This window comes from Bubalus kerabau, chromosome 14 (genome assembly GCF_029407905.1).
Source record: "Bubalus kerabau isolate K-KA32 ecotype Philippines breed swamp buffalo chromosome 14, PCC_UOA_SB_1v2, whole genome shotgun sequence".
In the NCBI taxonomy this organism is placed as follows: domain Eukaryota; kingdom Metazoa; phylum Chordata; class Mammalia; order Artiodactyla; family Bovidae; genus Bubalus; species Bubalus kerabau.
In genome coordinates, this window is record NC_073637.1 from 30223614 (window position 1) to 30238068 (window position 14455).

General features: G+C 36.8%; 1 protein-coding gene across 20 annotated transcripts in view; it reads left to right on the plus strand.

Annotated features, from left to right (window-relative positions):
- Nucleotides 1–14455, plus strand: part of YTHDF3 (YTH N6-methyladenosine RNA binding protein F3) — a 33802-nt gene that overhangs the window by 13215 nt on the left and 6132 nt on the right. For 14 of the 20 annotated variants that reach the window (XM_055546107.1, XM_055546108.1, XM_055546096.1 and 11 more), the window contains 3 exons: nt 2499–4097; nt 12164–12323; nt 12625–12652. In XM_055546107.1, the coding sequence (XP_055402082.1) occupies nt 2499–4097; nt 12164–12322 (1758 nt within the window). In that variant the 3' untranslated portion in view covers nt 12323; nt 12625–12652. The remainder of the gene's footprint in view (nt 1–2498; nt 4098–12163; nt 12324–12624; nt 12653–14455) is intronic. The other 6 variants (XM_055546103.1, XM_055546104.1, XR_008702158.1 and 3 more) reach the window with 5 other exon arrangements.

The following is a 14455-nucleotide window of genomic DNA, read 5'->3' on the forward strand; positions in this document are numbered from 1 at the left end:
GTGCGATGTGTCTTCTTAACTGTAGGTTTTCCTTTAGAATGACTCTTATGTCAGTATTTTTTTACAATGTAGACATTTAGTAAAGTGTTTGGTTAGAATAAATAATAAAGTAATAAAGGGAATTATTTTAATAACTTGAAAAAATTTAAAAATTAAGAAAATCTTGATTATTTATATTGGCTAAACTTAGGCTTTCTCAAGTGACTTCATATGAATACTTTAACAAGTAATTTACTGATTGAATTATAAACACAGATGTGAGTGTATCCATGGCTAATGAAGTTTGTTCATTATTCTTCAAGAATTTTATTTTTTTATCAAACCACTGTTGGTGATTTTCAGCATTCCTCAGGCTTCATTTCCTTCATGCTAATATTGTGAGAATTTTTTGAATATATTTTTGGATATGGTTAATAATTATCTAAAAACTAAATTAATAAATAGTTGACACATATATTTCCAGTTTTGAATACAGTGGAATTAATGTCAAATGTATTTAAAGTCTTTTTTTTTTTTAATATTGCTAAATGACAGTTGTTTTTTGTTTTTAAGTTCATGTTTAACTGGAAATACTTGGTAAATCTGTGTCTTATTTAAATGCAACCTTTATTTGATTCTTTTGTTATTTTCATTTAATTATATCAGAATTATTTCAAAAGACAATATTAAATTAACTTTCTTATAGATAGTGTACAGTTTTAACAGTCGTGAGGTATATATCACGGATACCTTAATAGTAATAGTAAAGCATTTTAACTTTTAGTAATACGCCTTTTAAAAAATAAAATGAATTCCAGGTAGTATCTATGGTATGATTGTCACACATTCATGTTGCTATTCTTTCTTGAGTGGGAAAGCAGTGACAGGAATAATCCCCCTTCCCACACACCCTGCCCCCCCACAACTTCCGCCAAATGTACTTTGCTCCATTACCTTCTCCAGTTTGCTCCAGGAAACTTAGAATGTAAAGTGAATAGTTAAACTTCAAAATGGTATTGACCCTTGGAAAAGGAATACAAATTGTCTCGACTGGAGATTAGCTAAATTTTTTCATCTTGATGAATTTTACAAAATTTAAAGCTCTATTCAAGGCTTTAAAAGTCACACCCTGAATATAGAGTGAAAATCTATTACAGATTGTCCCTTGGGGGAATTTGTTTCAGGACCCTACTGATATCAAAATTCACAGATGCTCAAGCCCCTAATGGCATCTGTACTGTATAACCTGTGTACAACCTCGTATATACTTCACATCACCTCCACATTACTGATAATACCAAATAAAATGTAAATGCCATGTAAACATGTTGCCCATGTGCCAAATTCAGGTTTTGCTTTTTGAAACTTAGTGAAAATTTTTTTTTCCTGAGTGTTTTTGTGCCATGGTTGGTTAAATCCATGGATGCAAAACCTGTGGACTGGAGGGCTGACTGTATTAGACATATTTGGGACACAAGAAACCTACCTTCAAAAGAAATCCATAGACTGATTTTATACATTGGCTAGTTAACAAATTTGAGTTTTTTTCTTTAATAAGCTTTGAATTTTGACATCACTAAATGAACGATGAGTTCATTTTATTAAAAATAAAGGCCAATTTAATTACAGTAATTCTGGAAAAAATGGTAGGAACTTACCGATTTCTAAGTTAAAATTCTGATCAGGAAGCTGGTAAATTTATTGTGTAAAATTTTTTTTTAAGTTATTTATAATTTTTTTTTTTTTGGCTGCATTGCATGGCATGTGGGATCTTAGTTCCCTGATCAGGGATTGAACCTGTGCCCCCTGTGTTGGGAGTGTGGAGTCTTAGCCACTGGACCACCACCATATTATGTAAAATTTAGGACATAGAGAATAAGAAAAGTGGTACCTGTTACCAACCATTAAGAAACCATTAGAATTTAAAAAAAAAAAAAAAAGAAACCATTAGAATTTCATTTTGTTTTTCAAAATGAGCAAGGCAAAACTAAATATGGATTTATATAATATTGTCTTTTTTTTTTTTTTCTTTTCAGTGTGAACATTTCTCTGTTTTTTATAAAAATGCAAAATTGCTGGACTGGATTCCATCATAGATATACTGTAATTTGTCTATTATTTGGCATCATCTGTGTTCATTTAATTCTTACCCATAAATTTTTTCATACATCAGTGGCTTAAAATAAAGCTAACAATCAGTGTTTCTGCAAGTTTATAAATCAAGTTTTTGTAGAAATTAGAGTGTTTTTAAATTGTGCCCAGAGGATCTGGGTCTTATATAAAAATAATCCCCATCCTAACCTCCCATCCCCCAAAAAATCCCTGTAATTTTATTATAAATATATTAAAGTAGTCATCAGTAAATTTTTCTGTTGATAAAATTAGATTTAAAATTTTAATTTTTTTTTATCTGAAGCAGGTACATCTGTTTCCCATTCATTTAAAACAATTTGATTTTAGGGGTGTACCCCTCCCCTCACATCTTACATCACTTCTGACTGTGATCTTTTGTTTTCCAGAATAACAGCTATCCACCAATGTCAGATCCATACATGCCTAGTTACTATGCTCCATCCATTGGATTTCCATATTCTCTTGGGGAAGCAGCATGGTCCACAGCTGGAGACCAGCCTATGCCATATCTGACAACCTATGGACAGATGAGTAATGGAGAGCATCATTATATACCAGACGGTGTGTTTAGTCAGCCTGGGGCATTAGGAAATACCCCTCCATTTCTTGGTCAACATGGATTTAACTTTTTTCCTGGTAATGCTGATTTCTCGACATGGGGGACAAGTGGATCTCAGGGACAATCAACACAAAGTTCTGCTTATAGTAGCAGTTACGGCTATCCACCTAGTTCTCTTGGGAGAGCTATTACTGACGGACAGGCTGGATTTGGCAGTGATACTTTGAGCAAGGTGCCTGGCATTAGCAGTATCGAGCAAGGCATGACTGGACTGAAAATTGGTGGTGACCTGACGGCTGCAGTGACGAAAACTGTAGGAACAGCATTAAGCAGCAGTGGTATGACCAGCATCGCAACCAATAGTGTGCCCCCGGTTAGCAGTGCGGCGCCGAAACCCACCTCCTGGGCTGCCATTGCCAGAAAGCCCGCCAAACCTCAACCGAAACTTAAACCCAAGGGCAATGTGGGAATCGGGGGTTCCGCTGTGCCGCCACCTCCTATAAAACACAACATGAATATTGGAACTTGGGATGAAAAGGGGTCAGTGGTAAAGGCTCCACCAACCCAACCAGTTCTGCCTCCTCAGACTATAATCCAGCAGCCTCAGCCATTAATTCAGCCACCACCCCTGGTGCAGAGCCAACTGCCTCAACCGCAGCCTCAGCCGCCGCAAGCGCAGCAGCCACAAGGACCTCAGCCACAGGCCCAGCCTCACCAAGTACAGCCCCCGCAGCCACAGCTGCAGAACCGCTGGGTGGCGCCCCGGAACAGAGGGGCCGGCTTCAACCAGAACAATGGAGCGAGCAGTGAAAACTTTGGTCTAGGTGTTGTTCCTGTCAGCGCTTCACCGTCGAGTGTGGAAGTGCATCCCGTGCTGGAAAAGCTAAAGGCCATAAACAACTACAATCCCAAAGACTTTGACTGGAACCTGAAGAACGGACGTGTGTTTATAATTAAGAGCTATTCTGAGGACGACATACACCGTTCCATTAAGTACTCTATTTGGTGTAGTACTGAGCATGGGAATAAGCGTTTGGATGCGGCTTACCGTTCCCTGAATGGGAAAGGCCCACTCTATTTGCTCTTCAGTGTGAATGGCAGTGGACACTTCTGTGGAGTGGCTGAGATGAAGTCTGTTGTGGACTATAATGCGTATGCCGGTGTCTGGTCTCAGGATAAGTGGAAGGGCAAATTTGAAGTTAAATGGATCTTTGTCAAAGATGTCCCCAATAACCAATTACGGCATATTCGCTTAGAAAATAATGACAACAAACCAGTTACCAATTCAAGGGACACTCAAGAGGTACCCCTAGAAAAAGCTAAGCAAGTGCTTAAAATAATTGCTACTTTCAAGCATACCACCTCAATCTTTGATGACTTTGCACATTATGAAAAGCGTCAAGAAGAGGAGGAAGCCATGCGTAGGGTAAGAGTACAGTAATTTTTGTGTGTAGGGTCTTTTCATTGGGGTGGTGTGTATGGATGGATAGTCTTTAAAGCCTTGTGGTGTTATATTCTGAGTTTAAGAACATTACCCTGAAGGAAACTGACCACTTGGCTTATGGAACAGAACTCTGTAAACATCCCTGAAGGCCTGGGATGCCTTCCCAAGGGCAACCCTTACTCTGAATTTGCCTCCTGCCTATTCTTCATACTTCTCAGATGATAAAGGTCTTTGAGTCTTGTTCATTAGCGCTCTGAGTTCTGCATTCATTATTAAGAACTGGCTAAGGATTCTAGTCACTGATCTTTTAACTTTAATTTTATGGGAATATGTATTTGGAGTTTGAGACAAACAGCTTTTAAATGTTTGAATGTTACTGCTTTTGTGTTTTATGATAAATAGATATTTTCCCTTAATATTTCTGAGGCATATTTATAATTTGTGCACTTACAGCATTTGTACAGAATATATTGAATAGTGAGGATCTGACTTTAGCAAGACAGCTTAGAACTGAGAGGAAGTGGACTTAGATGTAAACTGCAGAATTCGATTTCTGCTTCTGTTATTTACCCTCTGTGAGACTTTAAGGGAGACTGACCCTGAAGTTAAATACTGTTTACACTTGCCTCAGGTTGGCCAGGGTTTGATCACAGAGCGGGACAGGCTGAGGAATGTTTTCTGTTCCAATCTACAAAAATAAATTGCAGAGTTCTGTTTTTAGGAGGAGAAGAGAATAGATGGAGTAGGCAACTGGCAGATTTTTCCATTCATAATACATATAAATTTCTAGTAAAGCAGAGCTCATTAGAAGCTTCTCCAGTAAATTAAGTTGGTTACGATGGAAAGCTTCTATGTAGAAATGAAGATAAAGCAGGAACTTCAACTTGTTCTGTATGTAAAACATCAGTGGTTTGTTTCTGTGTGAACCTAAGTATCTTGTGGCTTCTTAGTCTGTACAGAAGAGGGAACTCTTTCAAGTACAGTCCTCACTACTCAATAATGTTGGAAATAATGATCCTAAGGCAGTAGTTTCCAAAACTTACGCCATACAAATATCAGTTAAGGTGCTTCCTGATACTGCAGCTTCTTGAATATCCCACTCTAGGAAAATCGGATCCATTTGATCAGAGGCCTGGTGTGCAAGCATCTCGGCCTGGTGAGATTCTGGTGCTAGTGATCACTGTGCTGAATTTTGAATCAATTCAGCACAATACAACTGTGAAAAGCACCACTCAGCCTTACCAATGAATTGCTGAATATCCTTGAGTTTTCTCCAGGTTAAATGTGGGAAGTGAGGGAAAAAGAGGATCAAGAGTAGCTTTTTTGAGCTCAGCAGTTGAGTCAGTGGCCCCACTGTAAGCACCTTTACAGAGAGTGAATCAGAAGGAGTGATTGCGCTTTTCTTTCTCCCACCACTAAGGATAGGTCACCCTTGTACATATTCTCACATATCTTCTCTACCCAATTTGAAAATTTATCCTAGTTTTATTTTTTTGTTATAAAATTGTCTCACGAATTATTTATGTTTTATAATCGTATATACAACAGAGATTTAAACTGTATATTTTTAAACTTAAAATTTTTGCATTTAAATTGTTTCATGGCTTACTGCCAGTCTTTTTATAACATGTCTAAACCCACCTTTGACATTTTAATTGTGAATCTAACTTATTACCATCATCAATTTTTTTTTTTTTTTTTTTTAAGGAAGCGTAATTTGGTAATTATTAAGCACTTCTAGATCCAAAAAATGCCTTTCTTTGGCCATGATATGTGAACAACAGTTTTATCTGGATATAGAAATCTTGGGTCACAGTCTTTTCATTCAGGCTTTGTTTTATAGTTTTATATTTATAGTATATTATTTATAGTTTTATATTATGGAGAAGTCTGAGACCAGCCTAAATTTTCTTTCTTTGGAAATAGCTGTTTCTCTATGTGTGCACAAAATTTATTCTTGCAGTGTGAACATGTGTGTGGAATGTGTGCAATGTGGGTCTCATAATTTTCCTTATTCCTTCATTTATAGGCCAAGTTTTTTTTATTCTCCCTAGTAATGTCAAAAAATAATACTGAATCTTGGTCCTTCAGTGCCATTGGTTCCTATCTTTATTATTGTTCTTTGCATTTGGAGAATTTCTCAGAATTGAACTTCCATGTCATGGATTTGACTGTTGACTCTCTAATTTGTAAGGCTTCCTGTTCCTCACAGACAGCAGTAGTTTGTTTACATTATCACATCCGTGTCTCCTTTTATACCTGTTGTTTTCTTATCTGAATCCCTTGTTTCAGAGTCCATCTTGATTTTATCAAGCACAAAGATGACTGTTGAAAGCTTATTTCTGCTTCCTGTAATTACCATTTTTAGAAACTCCTTCCTTTTCCATAGCTTCTTTACCTTTCCCTTTTTAAAAATTAAAGTACAGTAAAGTTGAAAAATACCTTTTGCTGCCTCTTTCTAGTCAAGTGCTCCCTTACCGCTTCTAGTACGTAATTTTCTGATCTTTTCTCTGTCTCCGTAAGGCATTTTCCATAATTTCACATAAATGAAATTATAATATGTGAACTTTAACACTGGAGTCTTTTACTCAGCACTGTATCTTTGGAATTTATGTTTTGCCAGTCAGTTCTTATGTTCCTTTTAATTACTACCATTCCATTGTATGGATTTACCACAATTTATTAACCAATCATTCTTTTGAAGGACTTCTGGTTGCTTTCAGATTTGGAAAATATAAAGCTTCTATAAATGTTTGTATTGTATAAATCCTTAACAAAATTAAAAAAAGTCTTACAGTGAAAGTCGCTTTTTTGGGGTGTACAGTTCTGTGAATTGTAACACATTTGTAGATTTGTATAACTACCGCAACCAGGTTATAGTATCCCCCAGATTATCTTTTTCTGCCCTCTTCGTCTTTTATCTTTCCCCTATGTCTATCTGAATTCATTGCAGTTTGGTTAGTGTCTTTGTGTGTGTGTGTGTGTGTGTGTGTGTGAAAAATATTTTAAGACTCCTGGCTTTTTCTTTAAACCAGACAGAGATCATCTGGATCAGGTGTTTGCCCTGAAATTAGGTTGGTTTCTGTGTGGTGCTTTAGTGCTGATGTTAGTTGCATATTGTCTTTCCATGGCAGATGTGAAGATGAGAGAGCCATGATGTATTGAGTTGGCCAAAACATTTGTTTGGGTTTTTCCAGAAGATGCAATGGAAAAACCTGAAAAAAGATTTTGGCCAACCCAGTATGTTGATGTGACAAGTTAAGTGAATCATCAGTGAAGGGTAAGAGGGAGAGCCAGTGCCACGGACATGCTAGTAGCTAAAACTTGACTCTCCTTAGACTTTGAAACCACCACGTCAGGAAATCATTTCCCCCGCTGATTAACTGTTTGGCATTTGGGACATCATGTATCCTTGCCATTTTTTCCCTGGTACTGTTACTCATTTGTGTATTTCCTCTTAGACATGCTTGTTTGCACTCTAGCTTTTCAGCAAAAATTGCTTTCAAATACTCTGGGCATCCTAGTGATGAAGGATGTGTTCCTTGTCTGTTCTAGTCCTTTTTGGCTCCATAAGAAAGGACAAATCAGTGGTGTTTGCTAGGATTTCCTTTACTGGTTATGCCTCTTTTCTTTTTTAAATAAAAGGAGCGGCAAGTCATTATCCTAGTATTCACTTTTAATATGACACCTTCTGTCTTGTATGCAGCTGAAATTCCTCAAAGCTTCTGATACCCTGGAAGTCACACTTCCCCAGGTGACCTTGGGTAAAGTAGGGTTTCTTAACTGACACATGAAATGTAATTACTTGTAACAGAAAAGACTTACTATTTGTAAGAGAAAAATTTGCCTGGATTAAAATCTCTTCATCAAAAGAAAGTTAAGTACTTAAGTAATACTTTAAAGGAAGTAAAAAAACATGCTAGGAACTGGTAGGAATTTAACATAACTGACCAAAGACAGTTATATATAAAGAACTCCTGTGAATTAGTTTAAGAAAAAAATAGTCCCATACAGAAATGGGCAAAAGATAAGGATAGTCCTTTTAAGAGAAAGGAAACAAGTATGACTAGTAAGTATAAAAAGGTATTCAGTCTTAATTCAGGAAATGAATTAAGAGTTAATTCAAGACTATAACGAGAAAATATTTTATATCTACTCACTTGGCAAAATTAAGAAATTTGATGATAGCAAGTATTGGAAGGAGTGTATACCAACAAAATGTCTTACGTGTTTGCAGATGGGCGCATTAAATTGATAAAGCTGGTAGTTTGGGGCAGGTAGTTTTGCATTTTCTTAACAAAGCTGAATATTTCAGTACCTTACAATTCAGCAGTTCTCCTCCAGGATATGCACCTAAGAAAAACTTCCCACATACCCCAGATACATACAAGAATGTTCTTAGAGTGTAGTTGACAGTAGTAAATAGCAGAAAACAACCTAAATGTCATCAGCAGGAGCAATGCTTGCCTGATACGGGTTTTTTGAGAGTACGTTTCATACATCATGGCTCTTTACCCCAAAAATGTATCGTGTATATTTTCTAAGAATAAGGTTGTTCTCTTAGTAACCATGATATTCTTTCAGTTGGCCCACAGTGTCCTTTTAAGTGTTTTGGGGTTTTTTAGCTCTTTTTTTTTTTTTTGTAGTATAGGATCTATAAAGATTGGAACAACCCAAGCAATTTTGAATAATAAGAACTATTTTAGAACATCTATGCTAACATGACTTCAAATCTTTGTCTTCTCCAAGTTTGAGAAACTTCTTTCCTGTACTTTCTTTCTTTTTTTTTTTTCAGGCAGAGAAAGATTTATTATGAGAAGAAAGAAAGTGACTGGCTTTAGAGAGAAACCAGTGCTCACCCTTTACAGCCAACCCTCCTTAGTTTATCTTTAGCCCGCAGCTGGGGTCTTGTGATCATGGGTCTCACGGCAGGTTTTCCCGTACTTTCTAATAGAACTTTTGTAATTTAAAATTTTACATTTAGTTTTGTGGTTACTGTAATTTCCTTTCTTTTCTTACTATGTTTATGTTTTTCTTTAAGTTGTTGAGCCGACTTGGAGTAACAGACAAGAAGTGTAAAGAGCTAATTTCATCTTGTCATTGCTAGAGGTTTTTTTTTTAATTGACTAATTTTTTTCTTCCCCTTCTGGTTATTTTGGCAGTGGAGGAATTCCCCACCTTTCTTTGCCAGCACAGCACCCTATGGAGGAGATGATCACACATAGCCTGTTGGGTTATATAAAACTTGGAAAGTTCTGGTTATATAAAACTGGGAAAGGCAGATTTTCTCATTTATAGTGAAAGGGTAGTTGTGAAGCTTAGAGCTAAAGGAAAAATTAAAGCCAGTGTCATGGTAGTATTTGTATAGTTCTTTATTTTTAGATTTGAACACACAATTTTGTTATATTTGATTAAAATCAAGCTTGACAAGGAAAAATAAAAAACAACAAAAAAAAACAGGCAAGACGGATCCTCTAAATGAAATAGGTAATTCGGAGACCAGAAAGTAATTTATAAAACAAAACTTGATTTGTTGTAAAAAGAAGAAAACCAGAAAATGTTCTTGGAAATGAAAAACACTATCAAATTTTTTTAAAAAAATCTTTTTAAGCAAGTGGATTAATACAGTGTTAATGTTTTAGTTCTGAAATTTTAAATCAAAGAAATTTCCAAATGTGGAGCAACAATGATGAAAAATACAAGGAGTGGAAGACATGGTGGAAAGGAGATCCACTGCCTCTAAAGGAAAAAACAGTCAGAGGGCAGAATGATTAAAGAGAACTTTCCAGAGCCAAGAGATGTATGTTTTCAGAATAAATGGGCTCACTGAAGAACCAGCAGGATTATTTAAAATTTTAAAAGGAAAAAAGGTAAAGAGACAAGCTTTCTGAGCAAAAGACAGATTATATGCCTACTACCTATAAGCCACAAAGGAAGGAGAGTCAGACTGCTATCAAAATTCTCTCATCTACAACTCTGGACACATACACAGTCTGATTTTGTTGTGTAGGGGAATGGGGCATAGAATCAGGCTCTTGAAGATGAGTGTTAAATTATATCAGTGAGGGACGAGTGCAAAATAAAATTTTCAGGTGTACAAGAGCTTAGCTACATATCCTAGAAAAACTTGAAGAGGTATTTCAGCAGAATGAAAAAGGAATTCAAGAAGGATGACAGCTGCTAGCTGGTTACGTTAGAACGAATATCCTCTGTAGAGACTCTATGTGTTTTGAGTCAGACAGTCCTCATTGTACAGAGTGAATCTCAGGGCTGTAACCATCTGCCTGCTCTGTCTGTTAAATGGCATTGTGGTCTTTGAAGCCTGACAGAGACAGGAGCCCTTGGTTGGGATGCCCTGAGCACTCATGGTTGGAGTTGCTCTATGATTCTAGGATTCTTTGCTGAATCCTTAGCACCTAATGCTTGGCCTATAGTAGGCAAAGTCAAGGACGGTCACTGGAACTAAAATAGTGAGCTCTGTTGTAGAGAAGAAGAGAATATAGCATTCACTGTGATAAATTGCTCATCATATACAATGGGAGGGCTTCCTTCATAGCCCAGCCAGTAAAGAATCTGCCTGCAGTGCAGGAGACCTGGATTCAATCCCTGGGTCAGGAAAATCCCCTGGAGAAGGAAATGGCAACCCACTCCACTGTTCTTGCCAAGAGAATCCCATGGACAGAGGAGCCTGGCAGGCTACAGTCCATGGGGTCACAAGAGTCGACACGACTTAGCGACTAGACCACCACCACCATACAGTGGGAATCAATAGTGTCTGAACTGGCAAATCAAGAAATGTATATATTAGTATGCCAGATGAAGTTACAGTGGTAGCCTGTCTGAGGAAGTTAAAATAGAAAGGACTTGAGGAGGGTAGGGGAGTTTTACTTTCTTTAACTTGCAATTGAGTGTGTTACTGCAAAATAAAAAACTGCTAATATCTGGAGTATATTTACCCAGTATAAATTCGAGTCTACATAGCCATCTTAACTATTTAGGTAACGTTTTACTGAAATTTTACTTTGTTATGATGACTGCATCATTTAACTTCTACTGTATTCTTTCATTCTTATAAGTCCTTATTGATCAGTAAACAGACAGAGGTGAGATTTTTAGTTTAATAGATTTTTAATTCCATATAAGAATGATTAGTGTTTTTGAGTACCTGTAACTTTGGGGTGCACTTCTAAAATATGATACTCTTTCCTTAGAAAGAGATGAAGCCCTGCAGCTTAAACGGAAACAAGCAAGACATAATTGTAATAAAATCCCTATTAAATAGTTTCAATTTCCAGAACAGTCTGTATAATTTAGTCATTTATGCTATTTTATATTGTTGAGTATTTCCAAAGAGTAAGTTTTAGTCCCTGATAGAAGTTTTTTCACAGTTGGAGCAATTTTGATTCTGAGATGAGATGATGTTAGGTCTGTCTCAGAGTAATCAAGTTTGTGTTGATACAGAGGAAATTACTTGAGCAGTAGGTATATCTTTGTCAACAGTAAACACTTTCCTGGCAGTTCTAGACTTCTTTTTCTCAAGTGGAACTTTTAGTTTAATGCTTTCTCATTGTCAGATTATAATTGTTAACTGTTGTATGGTTGAAGTTGTCTGTTAGTGAGTTAATTATGGTGAACAGAAGCAAACTCATTGTATAAAATCCTGCTTTTCATTTGATCCTCACTGTAAAAGATTTCTCTGGAAGATAGTTTTTGGCCCAGGATGTATCATACTTGATAGAGTAAACTTACATATTTAAGTGAGTAATTCTATGATAAAATCTTGAGTGGTCTGATCCTCACTGTAAAAGATTTCTCTGGAAGATAGGTTTTGGCCTAGGATGTATCACACTTGATAGAATAAACTTACATTACATATTTAAGTGAGTAATTCTATGTTAAGACATTGGGTGGTCTTCTGAATAGTCAAGATGATTCCATTTTTATTGTAGTAATACTCTATTGTTAGCTTCGTAAATAACTCATATCTATTACGGTGTAAACAATCATCCTTAAATTGAATGGTATTTCAACTGTTTCTTTTTCTTCAGCAGCAAATGCATGATTACAGTCAACCCTCCATGTCCACAGATAAGAACCTGTCGATATGGAACCCATGGATACAGAGGGCCAGCTACTGTGAGGGCCTTGAGCGACCTTGGATTTTGATATCCACGGGGGTACTGGAACCACCTCCCTGCAGCACATAAAGTAAAAGACCTAGGATGTAAAAAAGCTACACGTGAACAGATTCACTTACGAATGACAGTCTGGAATATAATAAGTTCATTATTTTCATTTTATCATAGTCCAAAACCTCCCTCCAAAATAGGGTTGCATGTTGATTCCTCTGCTTGTTTTTAAGAACTTGTTACTGGGTCCCAGATAAGTTCCCCCTGCACCCCTCCCCCCACCAGAACCCTAGCGTGAATCTTGTGCTAGTCATCTTTTATCACCATATATTTAGACCCTATGTGTTCTCTTCTTAACTGTTCCCTTATTCATTCAACAGATAAAGGTTTACCAGTAAGCCACTTAAGGTAAATAGCCCTTGCTTTGTAGAACTAAGAGTTTGGGGAGAGACAAATATAATTGTAAAATTTTGTAGTTTTCACTGTTGAAAACTTCATGACTCTTATGGAATTTTTTTGCTAAGTATTTTATATTTTTTTCTGCTGTTATAATTTGTATTTTCAGTCTTCCCAGTTGTTTGCTACAAGCTTATAGAGATGTCCTATATTGTGTGACTGTGCTAAATTCACATATCAGTTCTAGTAGTTCTAATAGAACATCTGTAGGATTTCCTGCCTAACAGTCATATCATCTGCCAGTAGAGACCATTTTATTTCTTTTTGATTTTTATGCTTTTTTCTTAAAGTTTATTATTTATATAGTGTTAAAAGGAAGTAAGTCATTTACCTGTAATGTTTAGGTGATGACCCCTCTGAGGACACTGAAGAAAATTTTTGTTTTAAACTGTCTCCTACCCTTAAGGGTATGGGAGTTCTTAGCTCATCTGTTAAGCTGTGTCAAAAAGACATGGGCTGGCGAGTAAACGTCCTCCCAGAGTTCATCTCCACAGGCCGAATTCTAGGTGTTGGTCTTGAGATCTCCCGTGCCTTTGCTGAAATCTGGGTGGGGAAGAGCCGTCAGATATCTGCATCTGCTTGGTTGATACCTAGCCCTCTATTCATGGAGAAGAGAGGAAGGAGAGATTTTTCTGCAGACTGTTTTTTTTTTTTGAATTGTCATTTGTTATTAAAAGTAAAAATTGAGTTCTATGAATCACTTTTGGAAAGTTTGTATCCTAAAGATGTCTGAAGTGCTGTCTGCTGAACCAGCGCTAGAGGCCTCGTCCTTTTCCAGGTCTGCTGGGCCTTGGCTCCTTTGTGTAATTCAGGTTTCCTGTCTCCCTGTGTTACTTCGTACAACACCCTGGGACATGTAATTATGACCTCAGCTGTGTCATATGTACTTGGTTTTAAAACAACACTAAAGGTTATATCACTGATAGATAGCTTGTTTTTTCTTAGTCTCATGCTTTTACTGGTCTATGAGTAATAGCATATCCAGAGATTTCTCATAGTCAAATGTTTATTTAATACTGACAGTATCAAGCACTGTTCTAGATCTTGTCATATAAATGTGGGGTACTTGAGGGTTTTTTCCTAAAACAGAGGTGTTGATGACCTTGTAGACTTCAGGAGGAATTGAATTTTGTTGAAGGACTTTATACCATGCTGAGGACTTGCAAATTTGTATACTCACGCTGGACCTTTCCTTCTTTCTCTAGACTCATGTATCTAATTGCCTATGTAGCATCATCACTTAGTTGTTTCATAAGCATCTTAAATGCAATATGGCTTCTATTTCTTTGTCTGCCCCAGACCTGCTCCCCCTTTGTAGAGGGCCATTGTCCTTCCAGAATAATTTGTTATTTCTCTTTCACACTCCATATCTAACCAGTTTGTTGGTCAGTCTTGTTGGCTCTGTTTTCAGAATATATCCTGAATCCAAGTGCTGCTCACTAGCCCTGCACCCTTCATTATTATCATTACCATGTTGGAGGATTGTTGTACTGTCCTTACTGCCTTCCTGCACCTACCTGTGCTCCTCTCCACACTCTGTTATCATCAGAACAGCCCGTAAGAGATCCTTTTGGGACAAGTGAGACTGGATTCAGTTTTCTCATGCTTTTCTGAAGTTAGTATCAAAGTATTACCTCAAAATACATCAAGAAATATTCTTTCTTTTCCTTATCTCTAATTCTGGGATAATTAATCAAATGCCTTTATGAAACCGTGACTCTGGTAGTTTTTAGTTTGGGATAGATTTTTAATTGT